The sequence below is a fragment of the Piliocolobus tephrosceles genome, chromosome X (assembly GCF_002776525.5).
Source record: "Piliocolobus tephrosceles isolate RC106 chromosome X, ASM277652v3, whole genome shotgun sequence".
NCBI classification, from domain to species: domain Eukaryota; kingdom Metazoa; phylum Chordata; class Mammalia; order Primates; family Cercopithecidae; genus Piliocolobus; species Piliocolobus tephrosceles.
This window is the reverse complement of record NC_045455.1, coordinates 80420960-80435393: the sequence shown is the minus strand read 5'-3', so window position 1 is coordinate 80435393 and position 14434 is coordinate 80420960. Positions and strand designations below refer to the sequence as shown.

The 14434-nt window shown below is 39.5% G+C and overlaps 1 protein-coding gene across 6 annotated transcripts in view; it reads right to left on the bottom strand.

Annotated features, from left to right (window-relative positions):
- DCLK1 (doublecortin like kinase 1) overlaps positions 1 to 14434 on the bottom strand; it is a 356733-nt gene that overhangs the window by 15738 nt on the left and 326561 nt on the right. For 4 of the 6 annotated variants that reach the window (XM_023208816.2, XM_023208815.2, XM_031934954.1 and 1 more), the window contains one exon: positions 8518 to 8631. In XM_023208816.2, coding sequence (XP_023064584.1) covers positions 8518 to 8631 — 114 coding nt within the window. Of the gene's footprint in view, positions 1 to 3342; positions 3417 to 8517; positions 8632 to 14434 lie in introns of all 6 variants that reach the window. The other 2 variants (XM_023208817.2, XM_023208819.1) reach the window with 1 other exon arrangement.

The window sequence follows — 14434 nt, the reverse complement described above, 5'->3', positions numbered from 1 at the left end:
GGCCCTAGATCCCTTCTCACACCGCATGGAGGTTTCTCCCTGGCTTCCAAGGGAACAGTTCTCTCAAACCTGCGCGGAGCAAGATGCATTTAACTGACCCCATTCCTTTTAACAACAGAGCATGACAGCTTTTAATAGCCTTGCAAAGACGGCGTGCGGCCGCCACCGCTCTGCCTCATTACTCACTGTTTCAGCACGGTGCTCGAATCCAATATGCACATTTTAGTTACATCATGCCTGGGAACTCAACCACCCTTTTGTCCTAGCTCGCCTCCCCATTTTATCTTATTTCTCATGTTTAGCTTATGTCTTGTTTTGATATTTGTTTTACTTAATTGAGTTACCCGGTTCTGGCTGTTGCCCAGTTCTGTGTGCTGAAGGTGCAGGATTCTTCCCCGTGTGTTACAGGGCATAGCACCTGCCATGGTGACAGCTTCACTTGGGAAGGTAGAAATGTGTGTGACCACGTCCCCTTTGAATAATGGACGCATTTCCAGGAAGGGGAAAATGTAACGGGATGCAAATGTTTTCCAGTGGCCTGCAGCAGGGGAAAATGGTGGCTTCTCAGGAGAGTGTGGAATAGCCCAGTGAGCTCATTCCCGGGGCAGCGTCCCCCCTGGACTCCGGGTGACAGGAGCAAAGTCTCCTGGACGCGTGGGTCAAGTGAAGGATGCTGCTCCCTTGGAAGCAGCTCTCTGGTATGAGGCTGGAGAATGGAGAGAAAGGGGAAAACAACCCCCACCATTTGTCTATAATCACCAAAAAGCCAGGTAAGAGGGACAGACCCATTCTGAGCACCCTGAGGTGATGGTTTTCCCAGCCTGTGCCCTTATGTGATCTGCTTTACAAAAAGCAAGCGCGACTCCCAGGTGTTCTGCTTAGAGCAGTAAAAACAGCCATGAGCGCTTTAAACACAACAATTGGGAGCGGGGATGCTCGCCTGGAATGATTGTTTATGTTAGAAAGTTGGCTGCCACCATGGTTAGACAAATGCTCCCACTTCTGCGGAGATAAAAGGCAAGCACTTGCAATCAGTAAGGGGAGCGTGTACGTTCTGGGGCTAAATGGCATTATAAAACTTCCTAATTAAGCATATATGCCGATGAGTTTTTAGCATCATTTCTCCAATTTAGCTTTACATACTGGGTGCGCTGTTCGGTACAGCACTAACTATAAACATTGTTGTTACTGCCCCAGCTGGAAAACAGAGCAGTTTATGTGTGCAAGAAAAAAGAGATTATCTCCCATCTGCTCCTGCCCATTATTCAGGGATGTGTCATTTTGTCTGCTGATGGGAGCCATCACTAGGATTTTAGTTAAATGGCCTTTTTATACTTGGCTATGTTTATTAATTATTGTGTTTACTTGGGGTTTAGTTCCCATCCTTAATCCCATAAATTTAGTAATTTAATTTTCCAGAGGTTTTTGAAATTAGGTGACTTTATATGTGTAATTTTTATAATACAAATGTGCACAACTATAATTAGACATACTTGATGCCTAGTTTTAATTGTATATTAACTTTACACTTATATCTCTGGTTAATATTCCTGACATTAAGAGACACATAATTTAAAAAGGATGGAACATGGTATGATTCAATTTATATAAGGTACAAAACCAGCCAAAGCTAATTAATGTGGCTAGCTCTAGGGTCAATGTTTACCCTTGAGGTGAAGTGACCCTCCTGGAAGGGAGCCCCCAGGGTGCTAGGAATGTTCCGTGCCTGACCTGGGTGCTGCCTACAGGGGCATGCTCAGTTTGTGACAATTTATAGAGATGTGCATTCCTGATAGGCGCAATCTTCTGGAAGTATATATTCTTTCAGGTAAAAGTAAAAGATGGATGAATTCTCTTCTGTGATACAGTCAAAAAAGAAGGGTCTGCACAAAGGCAAATTATGATGACCTCACCCTCCTCCCTCCAAAATAAAGTCAAAAATTAAGTTCTTTCTACATCTATAAGGCCAATTATGTAGGTAAACTAAATAAATGAATGTGCAACTCCTACATGCATTATAAACGGAGAAGACACAAATAGCCCTCTATGTCAAAAATGACCTTAGAAAATTTTATTGAGCTTTGGGTGTTTTCTTGCTTTAAACAGATTTGGAAATGATCATGATTTTAGTATACCTGAATCATTTGTCAAGGTATGCCCCTTTCTGCTTTCCTGTGTACTATGTTTTGAGTGTCTGATTATAGAAAAATAACCAGGAGTAACAACTGGGGCTAAAATCATATATATATATATAATATGTATACACACATATACATTATATATGCATATATACACATACATATTTTTTTTTGGTTAAACTTTGCAGTCTAACCATGAAACAATATCAGACAGCTACTCTCTTACTACAGATAGGCTCCATAATTTGGAGAAAACAAATGCCAAAACCAATGGAATTTTTTTTTTCAAACACTAAGATGTGGAGCGTTACCTGGAGATCATTTCAGAAACATTAAGATGGAGAAAACAAGCTCCCTAGGATTTCTCAGAGTTCATTTCTCAAACCATCAAAAACCATCCTGCTTGTGGATAACTTAAAGAGATATAAACAATGCCCCTTGAAGGAAATGCCAGGGCAGTTGACTGGAATAGTAAGCGATTGGATAGAATTCTTAACCCAGTTTTTAAAAAATCGATACCTCCCATAATCCCTTTTGCTTGAGCAGATAAGCCAGCTAAATAATCTGACAGTTACAAAATATTGAAAAATAAATTCATGCAATAGCTAATACATAGAGGGATTTCCAGGGGGAAGAGGGAACAATAAAACAAAAACAAAACAAAAAGGTGGAGAATTTGAAAACACAAGCTTACCAACACACACAATGCATTCTATAGCCCATTGTATTTTGAGGCGCTTCTACTACTAAAGTGTAAATGCATTGTTATCCATCTAATCAGGTCAAGGTTGGGCTTGATGACTTTAAAATGACAGTATATACTTCTATAGAACACACACTAGCGTGCTATTGTTCTTCCATTTGTTAAGGGACAGAAGAGCACTGGAAATCATTGTTTTAATTAGCAACATCAGGAAAATGCTTTGGCATTAGCACTAAATATACTGTCCTTTTAACCATAAGGAAAATTGATACTGAGCATGTGCAATGGAAAGAAAGCTGGCAAATGTCAGTGTGAATAATGGGTGAAAAAAAGGAATGAGGGGGTGTGGCATCTCAATCAAGATTAAAATGAAACCGATAAAGCAGCATATGGACTGGATAACAAATCAAAAGCATGTTTATCCACCGAAGGAACTGGTTAATGGAGACTGCCAGCACGTTGCCATGGAAACACTGACTGTTGAGCTGCACCATCTCATACCTTATCCAATACATTCCTGGTTGCTGGTAGTAGTCCAAAGACCCTGATCTCTTGATGGTAAACCCGTGGTCCAGCTGAGCAGAGAGAAACGGGGCAACTCAGTGGATCAACATTGTGCTAAAGAATTAAGACTCCAGACCAAGCTGTTCTTCACTGATTCTATATGTATATATAGTTACGATGCCTCTTCTGCAGGGTAACTAGCTAATATCCTAAGTCTGCATACTGAAAACAAAAAGGCAGGAAATGACACTAATCCCTCATGAATATTTTGGAGGCCAATTTGCTCAAATAGATCTAGTTCATCAAACAAGTTTTTGAATGACCATTTTAATCATGTCCTCTCAATTTCAAAAGATACAAACACCTCTTCATATGCCATAGAATAGAAAATGCTTCACAATTCAATAAAGTACCGAAATCAGCATTCACCACTTAAGAGAAAGCAGATTGGACCCCATAGAGTATTACCGCATAAGGCTTAAATTTGAGGGCTTCATAACTATGAAATGAAAGAGGAAAAGACTCAAGTTTTGAAACCTCATTAATTACAGCAATTTACATTTCTGAGTTAATCTTCAAAAGCAGAGCTAGTCTTAAAGGTGAATCTTTTCTTTTCCTTTTTATAAAAGGTATATGATCTAATTAAAGGTGAATCTTAATTACATTTCTAAACTAAAAAGATAGAGTATAAAACAGTCAATATATTTTCTCTATGAAAATATGGAAAATGAAGTAAAACAAAAAAATAGTTTTCACTGTATATTAAAAATGCATATGTACAGTTAAATGCTTATGATTAACACAAAGTACAATAAATAGAAGACAGGAGAAGTTCTCAAAGTTGTTCATCCTGGAATAAGATGTTAGCTTTTGGCTACCTAGGAATAAAAGATTCAATCCCCCAAACCTGAAGAACACTAAACATGCTGCGTGCCCGCTTCCCCATTCTGCCCGCGAGAGGATGCGACTTGGACACCTTTCTTCAGAGAGAGGCTTACGTGTTCTTTCAAGTGCGTTACTGCTGTGATGCTGACGATAGTTTCTACTTCTGAATTCACAAAGGTATTTCAAAAACATGCCAGGGCACCAAGCATTTAAACTAAAAACTGCTTGGAGGATTTGGTGTTCTGATTATAAACTAGGCTATCCAAGTGTTCATAAAATGCAATGTGAGGTTTTAATCTTTTAAAAAATGTACGTTTCCTTTTATTGAGAAAAAAATTGAGTATACTTGCTTTCAGGAAGATGAAGGTGTATGCTTGGCCACAGACAGCTACTTAGTAATTAGCTTTCTATTGCCATCTACAGGCAAAGTGTCATATAACAGGTCTCATTTTAGAACTAAGCTTCCAAGCGTCACAATTATATGCACGCTGATTAGTATGGATTTGTTCAATTAGACTGAAATGCTCTATTTGCATGAGCAAAATGCAAAAGAAGAACTTTAAAGCATTAGGAAAATTATTGGTTAAAATAATAAACAGTGTTAAATGAGGAAAAATAAATTGGAACTGACATCTTAGTCATCGGTTCTTCATCAAGCTGAGCAAATCTAATAATGCCTCTCTCTCTTCCCTCAGCTCTCAAAAAGTTCACCGTTAAAATGTCATCTCTAATTCATTTTATGTCTATAAATTGCATTTTAATAACCTTTTGTTTCCCTTTCTCTCTCTCTCTCTCTTTTTTTAAATCCCCCGACTACTGAGAAAGGCAGCAGAGGGACAATGGAGTCTCTGAGAGGTACAGAATGCTGCAGTTCTAAAGACTGCAATAGCTTCCACCTAATCCCGTGGCTTGACCTAATGTCAGAGCACCTTTCCTCCTTCAGGAGAGTGTGTGATCCCAGTGAACCTCCAGCTAGTAATACTGTCCTAACCCACTCGAGGCCCTCTTGCAACCTTAACATAAAGTTATCATTTGTCCTTTCTTTGGTCTCAATAATGTAGGGAGTGTGAAGCAGAAGAAAAAAATGACAACCAGAACCAAAAACACTACAGTTCAGAACATGAGTACAAGTTAAACTATGCTCATATCATAAATTACACCTGTGAGAGAGGCTGCCGGTTATGACAGCATGCTTTTTTCTTTTTCTTTTGTCATTCTAAGAAAGAAAAAAGTGTCATAGATTCTCTTATGAGCATCAGTGATCTCCAGCAGGTAATTAGGTTTCTAACTAAGAAATGAGAAGTACTAGTTAAAAACCAATTATTTAACTGTTGGTTCCCCCCCCCCCCCCCCCCCCCGGCCACCAAACCACAAACTAACACTACATCCTAAATAATAATTTTTAAAAAATTCTAAAGGGTGTAGGTAATTCTAAAATATTAGTCCCATGGTAAAGGCAGTTTAAAATACATTATTTTGTAGTCTCTGGGGAGAGCATATATACCCAGGAAAATTCTGTTTGAATGAAATTTATGCTGAAATCAGTTTTTGTAAATCTATCAAATAGAATTCATCACTGTATTACATCAATTCCTGAACTTTTAATGATGTGAGCAAATTAATTGTTATATTAAATTATTAAATTATCAAATAGTCTTTATAGAATGCATCATTTATAAAAAATTTTTTCTTCTACCTCCCACTTATTTTGCTTCATAGCAGAATAGTCTTTCTTGGCAGTCATACTTTGGAATATTATTTAATGCCAGGATTTCTTTTTCCTGTGATAGTCCCCTGATAGCCTTTGCATTTTAAGAATGAATAAATGCTTATGCAATATAATTGGATATATCCAGTGCTATTCTGAAAGTAACAAAATGAAGGGGCCAAAATAGCCAGTTTCTAATTCCCAGCCCCACCCTGTGGCTACTGACCTTGGCCGAGTTCTTCCAGAAGGTAGAGATATTTATGAGAGAAAAGCATTCTGGAGAAGGTGCCTAAATGTATGTACATAGTATGGTAGACCAGTTTCTCTTAAAACAACCTCTGAAATCTACATTGATATTCTCTTTTATGCTTGAAATATTAATGTTGATGGTTAACATATGAATTGTCCTGTAGATCTGACAGGCACTTTTTAAGATACAGTTTTCTGAAACCAGCCAATTATTGTGAATCTGAATTAAGTTGATGATTATTTTAAAAAAGACAAAAACCTCTGCAACGGTAAAGATTAAACAAGCATGCAACCAATGCATAACTCAGCATTACACAGCCCACTTTACAATTTGTAAGTATATTACCAGTTTGTGCAGTTTCCATGGAAACCGTGTTAGTGATGAATTGAGAAACTTGCATTCAAAATTGCATTCAAAGTGGTCCAATCATGACATTTAGGAAAAAAAATAGTGGATCTTTGATCTTCAAATACTAACGAGTGTTTTAAGATCCACCTAGATGAGGTTTTAATGAATTCATATGGATAAGGCTTCAGAATTTATCCAACTTTGATTAAAATAGGATTTCCCCTCAAATATGTGCTGTTTGTCAATTGGAAAATTGCCCTGACGTTCCTGCTCTTAGTCATTGTAAGACTCCTAGAGTACTGTGAACAAACCCATATTGAGCAACCAAGGCAAACTTAACCAAAGACTGATTAAAATAAAAGACCAGGGAAAAAAGAAAACAAAATCAAAATGACAGCGGTGGAATAGGCAGTCTCTCTAGCAGCCGTAAGCCCTCAGCAAGAGAAAAACAGTCCCTTTCATGGACAAGCGTGCTGGCAGTCCATTCCAAAAGAAAACTGTGGAATCAAATGTTTGGAATAGACTTATATCTTGAACAAACAATGGAAACAGAGTCTAGAATGTCTGGTTTAATAGAGAATCACTATGAGATTGTTGCTTTCAAAAATTACTGACTGAATATCAGCTCAGAACAAAGAACACTGACCATCTATGGAAGATGTAGAGGCTAATTTACCTCTACACTGAATTTTCTTAGAAAGAATTCAAGATAGAGGGCAGGAACAACTTGAAATTTTAAAACTTCAGCGGCACTGAGGAACATCTGGAAGAGTGGGCATTCCTTTTCACTTTACACATGTGCCAGTTGCTCACACACATGTAAATCACTATTGAAAGGGTTCAAAGAAGAAACGTGAAATGCAAACAGTACGAGAGGGTGTATGCATGCATTCGTACCATTTGCAAATTCTGGAACCTCATATCAAATATTTAGTAACCCAGATCTGGGACTGGTGGTATCAAACAGATCACTTGTTTATCCTCAGTTTTATTTAGAGCTCTCACGCAACCAAAAAAGAAAAAAAAAGAAAGAAACTAAAAGCACCCAGAGAAGTTAAATATTCAGTACTGCTCATGAGTGAGAGGTACTGTTTAATAGCATAAATACTTTTGAAAAAGTCCACATCACAGTGTCTTAAATTCTTTGTTTGGAGAAGAAAAGTAGCTCAAGTGATTTTCAGATTGAATATGCTATTAAAATTTACATACTCTGAAAAAAAAGAGGAAATTATTAAAAACTCAAGTAATTGGAACTTGAATATATTTACTCTAGAATATGACACCAGGAAATAGGAGGTTTCATTATTCCTCAGCCCAATTTAATCTTTGCCTAGAGCTGTGATCAAATTGCATGTAGTGTCTGTCTGCATGTATAGAACAGAAAAAAAGGCCTTGTGCAGCCGCATCAATAAAATAGTAAATGTTAAAAGACTTTCAACTTTCAGAACAGAAATTTCTAAGGAGCAAGACATTATGACTTCGTTGGGTGTTCACAGTAATTCAATTTCACTGAAAATCTCACTGCGTAGCTTTCTGCTATGCTTTGACTTTAATTTAGGTCTAGTATCAAGATCCATAGTGTTCCAAGCTCTCCCTGCAATGTCGTCTCTCTCAGCTTGCCTTTCCTTTCTAGGTTCTAGCAAAAGGACACTATGAACTCTTTTTCTCAGAGCCAAAAAGTTTGCGTTGGCACAGAGTCCAGCAGGGAGGAGGTTTTCAGTTTTAAATAAATAAATCATAAAATTAATATATACTGCAAGACACCCTGGAGGTGTTGGATAATGATGTGACGCCGAGGGAAATGATCTGCAGAAACACATAATATATATAAGTCCCATACCTCCTCTAGTGTATTAAGTGGCTGAGCTGTCTAAAGAAACGACCCATTCTGCTGTCTCTGGCTGGAGAATCTCCTGAGTAATGCCTGTCTCTTAGGTGGGTTGCTTTAAAAAAGTTATAGGTGGATATTTCAGATGCTTACTGCTATGACAGAAACTCCAGCTGCTGTGCTATTCGGCTTGGGGCCTGTGTTGAAATGCTTCTTTATCTTTCCAGCTACTGACAGCTGATGTTCATTTTCTGGAAGGCCATCATCCTGGAGAAAAAGAAATAAAGAGAAGAGAAAATGAAAGAAAATAAGATAAATGAAAAATGAAGGTCAAATCTTCTAGTCATAGGTAGTGATCTTAGAATTCATAAGATGTCAGAAATAAACCAACCAATGTCTACTCATTAAACACTGTTGTTGGAAGTACTGCTCCAAGGTCTCATTCATTTCCACATCTGCTCTAAAATTAATTTGCTTTGTGTCATCTGACCCTCAGAGATTTGTCTCTAAATTTAAAAAGAATTATTTATGTTTTTGGTTTCTAATAAAATCTATGCCAACCACGGCTCTAGGAACATGTCAAAGAGCAAGTTAATCTAGATGATCAGAAAAAAAAATTCCATGTGAACATCTTCTTTTTAATATTTTTTTTCCTCTTAACCCATTATTTAGACCCAAAGCCAAGGGTCTTGGCTGGCAAGCTTGGGCTTCTGCGTGGCCCATAAATAAACTCAGGCTTGTTCCACGGCTACTCATTTGGCCACACTAAAAATCCCAGGCAGCCTTCCAGGTAGAAAGATCTTCCTTAAAGTTTCAATCTTTCTTGCTGCCTTCAAATCATCTGTCATTATGACGTAGTTTATATTGGAGCTCACTTTAACCAAGGTCTCTATTCTCTGCTGGAGCCCTCTAGGACTGAGGCTGGATACATGGTTCTCTTGTATTAAATACTGTTAGAATCTCAATAACCAGCGTCATAAGTATGTGCCACCACTTACTAGAGTTCATGATGAAAAGGCTGCAGGATCCTTCAAGGCAGAGACTGTGCTTCACTCACTATAGAATCCCCAGGTCTTAGCATAGTGCCTTGCACATAGTAGATGCTCAATTGTGGAATAAATGAATGAACAGATAATAGAATGTTTGCAACTCACTGCTAAAAAGAAACTCCTGGCAATCACTTCGATGCCATTCATTATTTTTCTTTTCTTCTTCCTCTCCATCATTGTGCAGGTAATTTCTTGGTTCCACCCAGGAAAATAAGTCTGCTGCTTCTCAAGCATAATGTGCTGGCTCCTTTTGCATGAGCTGGTACCTCCACATGGCATTTGCTTTTTCTTTCAGCATTTGGGCATTCACTTATTCAATGGACATTAACTGCATGCCTACATGGGCCAGGCACTACAGTAGGTGGGGGAGAAACGACGGCAAGCAAAGACAGGCATGGACCCTCCTCTCCTAGACCGTCTGCTCCATTTCTTTTCTTCATAACTTGGGCCTGTTCCAAGGCACTTATCCCCGGGTTAAGCACGATCCATTCTATTGGCTTTTCTGGAAACCCCCAATGCTTTTTTCATTATATCAACTTGCACTATTTCTACTTTTTGGTGTTAGAAACAAGGTGAAATTCCCGTAGAGTGGGGATGCTACTTGGGGAGGGAACAGAAGCAGGGCCACATGAAGTGCCGACTTTGTCAAGGGCTATGTTAGGAATAGCAGAATGTGGGAGGAGGATGTGATCTGTGTCCACCAGCATCTTGCAGGCTAATTAGGAGACAAAATACGCACAGACTATGTAAAATTGTGAAACGGGCCAACAAGATAAAAAGGAGGTGTTACAAGGCAGCATGACTGGATGGCTCAGCTAGACGCACCAAAGAAGTTCAGAGGAGAAAGGGCATATTTTCTGTTGTGAACAGGCACAGCCGACTTCATGAGGGATATGGGACGTGACCTGGCCCTTAATGATGGAGAGTGTGTTGACAGGCAGAGAGGAGGGACAGTGATATTTGGTGTGTAGTGTGTGCAGGTGGGAAGCTACAAAGTCATGTCTGCCAAACAAGAAGTCAAACAGTTTGTCTATAGTTAAGAGTTTATGTACCACGGTAATGACAGAGAAAGCTGAAAAAACAGGAGAAGATTGGCCATAAATGAGTACCCAGAAGACCCAGAACTGAAGTCTTCATCTCCATTAGGAATACAGCTTTTTAATAAGAGGACTGTAGGTTTAAGAAATGTGAAGGACTACCTTCCCTTTACTGAGGTATTTTTATAGTACATTATCCAGCTCTTGGTTCACTCTACAAGTAAAAGAGAAGTCAGACGATAATTACAAGGAATTAGGATTATGCATCCAGAGTTCTAAACACAAGGGTGAATTCAATGGTGTATATAGAGAATGTTTTTATTAAAATGGTGAATGAGGCTGAATGTGGTGGCTCGCACCTGTAATCCCAGCACTTTGGGAGGCCGAGGCAGGTGGATCACCTGAGGTTGGGAGTTTGAGACCAGCCTGACCAACATGGAGAAACTCCATCTCTACTAAAAATACAAAATTAGCTGGGCGTGGTGGCGCATGCCTGTAATCCCAGCTACTCAAGAGGCTGAAGCAGGAGAATCGCTTGAGCCTGGAGGCGGAGGTTGTGGTGAGCCAAGATCGCTCCATTGCACTCCAGCCGGGGCAACAAAAGCGAAACTCCATCTCAAAACAAAAACAAACAAACAAACAAATAAAAACAACTGGTGAATGAAACAACCCCTGGAATTTAAGTTGGACAATAGCGTTTGGAATCTAAGTTAGAATTTTTGAGAGTTTTTCAACATTTGACAAGGGATAAAATGATACTGAAAGTCTTTGAATATTACTATCATGCCTTGGCAGAGTGTCAGGTTCTGCCAGAATGAAAGGGGCCACCCTGGGTGCCCTAGTGGCCTCACTCCCCAAGATTACACATGCACTTCTTACCATCTCTTTGTAGAGTTTCAGGCTACCTTGGGCAAAATGAACAAATGAGCTTTTGAAGATGAGATAGTTTGAAAAACATGATTGTGGAGAAGGTTGAGGAAAGGTTTTTCTTTTTAGGATGAAAGAAACTTGAGCATATTTGTGGTCTTAGGATAAGAAGCTAGTGAAAAGGGAGAGTTGAAAGATAGGAGAAAGGGCAGGGAAGGGAGGGAGGGTAGAAGTGAAGTGCTTTGCCTTGGGGAGGTATAGGTTTATCTCTTTCTCTGGAGCAAAGATGAAACAGAGAGAGAATGAGCAGAGGTGCAGGGGAGGGAAATGAGAAGAGTATGGCAGGGCGAGGAAGACGCAACAAGCATTAACTGCTATTTATATGTATGATCGCTTTCCTCCTCAAACTTCTGTCTATTTATTAGTCCCATTTTGAAGATGGGCAAAATGAGGCTCAGCAAGGTGAAATCATTTTCTCAACATCACACAGCTAGAAAGTGGTTGAGTTAGCATCGAACCAGGCCTGAAACTCTGTTCTTTTTCCCACACCAGGTTGCATGAATTGAGGATGCTCATTAGCATGGCATTAGCTACAAAAGGGCTGCTTAACTGCTCCATGGAAATACTCGGTGAATCATCTTTTCCATGATGAAAGTGGCACAGTGGTGAGCAGGAAGGAGAACTGAATTAGGGGCCGAACAAACCAGAGAATATTTGGACGCTACTTAATGGAGCCTGGGAAACATCTGGTGGTCAATAAAAGAGACGCTGGGCATTTCAGGGACCCAGTGGAACACACTTAGAAATTCTCTGTCAAGTGGAGACTGGGTGTCCACTAATCTGGGATGTGTCAACGTGACCTATTAGGGCCAGGACTCTAGGATCCTATGTGCAGCAAGCAGTGCAGCAAGGCCTGGCTGACACTGGGCAGAATAAAGTTGCACGGAGCCAACAGGGTTGCCCTATGACTGGCACAGGCTGTGTTTACCAGCCTGGGTGCAAATATGGGGAAAGATAGCTGGGTTTTCATAAGAGCAGCCCCTACTTAACTTACTGAGAAAGATTCAGCTGTTGCTGAATAACCCCACCTTCTTTTCACTTCCCACCATTGGCATCGTTTCAGAAACTTGCCTTCACCTGGCTTTCCCCCCACTGCCAGTTCTTGAGCTAGGAGTTTGCTCTCTAGCCTCCTCACAATGGATTTCCTTATCATTTCCCAGCCCTGTCCTGGTCCTAATCTCCTGTCAAGGTTCCTAGCAACTCTTTCAGATACTGGGGCCTGGAGGTGAAGGCCTCCAGCTTTAAATTCCAGTGAAGGTTTGAGCTTCCCTTGGGTTATTAGTTCACATTGAAGCAATGCAAGTAGCGAAACAACTCTCACAAGTTGTCAGAGAGGCTTTTGACTTCATAAATCTTAAAACGTTCCAGGATTTTTTTCCAATGAAATAAGGTGTCTCAGCTGGAGTAGGTAAAACACATACATGTACACACACACACACACACACACACACAAACCCATGACAATGAAAAAGTCTGCAGTGTTTTTATATAAATTTTGAAGGTTTTCAGCATAATTGGATAAAAATACTTAAACAATTGGCTTTGCAGGGATCTAATCTGTACCTGCGCCATACAGATGGATGACGGAGATTTAGCTAACTTACTGTCATGCATCAATAAAATAAATAGGGATGTTAAAAACATACATTTATATATATACATCTTTATCACCATTATTCAGAATAGATTGCATGCCAAAAATGTGCTATGAATTTCCTAAACGTGACAAATCTGGCAGTATCTTACAAACAGTTGTAGTATTATTACCATACGTTCTGGTTTGGTGGTAGTTTCTGCAGTTTGACACAGGCTGGTTGCGGTTTGAGGTTAGTAGTTTTTGATTTAGAAATTCCCATCCTCCACTTGGCAGAGCATTGCAACTGACACGAACAAAATGAGTTTGCAAAATGGAAAATGAACTCTCACCACTGTCCATAGGAGACCTGGCCTCCTGGTCTCCATTTCTCCAGGGGTTACTGGGGAAGAGCTGTGGGGAGGCGTGCAGAGGAACGGATGTGAAGTCACTCTGTAGTGTGAATTCCTCACTTTGCTCTGGGAAACCATTTCAGGCGTCATGCTTTAGAAAATTCTCATCCCCTTGTGGATTTTTGGTTTTGAATCAAGGATCTGGTTTGCAGTGTATTCATTGCCAGACTCTATTGTTAATAATATTTGTAAACTCAGGAGAAGCATGGCAGTCTTGAGCAGTTTACTGCTAGAATATTCCCACTTAGTTTTAAACAATTCCAAGGTCATTAAAGGACTCTTCAATAGCAGTTCCGCTTCACCTCCCAGTGTGCTGGACTCCTGTTTAGCATCCCCACCTGCACGGCACCCCCAGTCCCCTTGACTCTCTTCCGCATGGCCCTAGGCTTCTCTGTCTACAATTCACACTGCACTTTGGGAGAAAATGTAAAGCAAGTTAAGATTTATCTTAGAGCAAGGACAGGATAAAATGCCCATATAGAAACTGAAATTCCATGGCATCATTTAAAATTTATGAATATAAATAAGTGGTTTTATATATTATTACAGTGTCATTGGGTTTCACTTAATTTCTAACAGATTCTACCAGCACAATAAGATGAATGTTTACATTTTTGTGTGTGTGAGTACGGCTGATTTTTATTAGTCAGCACAGAATATCTTGGGAGATTATCCAGACTTCTATTTTTTTTTTCTCTTGTTCTTTTTTTCTTTTTGGATATCTTGACCTAGTAGAATCTTTTCAAAAGAGGATGTAGGTGGGATACAGGAGGCAAATTAAAATGTAAAGGCCAGGAAGGTGATAGAAAGTCTCCAACTGGCTAAATAACTATACTTGATTTATTTAAACCAGTCTGTTCTGCTAGTATAAAAGTTTTTGAACTTGGTCTCATGTTATAATCACCTGTGAGCTTTTAAAAGTTCTGATGCCAGGGAGCCAGTGCAAATGAATTAAATCAGAACATCTGGGGGCAAAACCAGACACCAGACCTGTGTCAGAGGCTCCAGTGGGCTTCAGGCTAGACTCCTTTGAGTCTCAGTTTTGTTTTTTTTTTGTTTTTTCTTGGGACG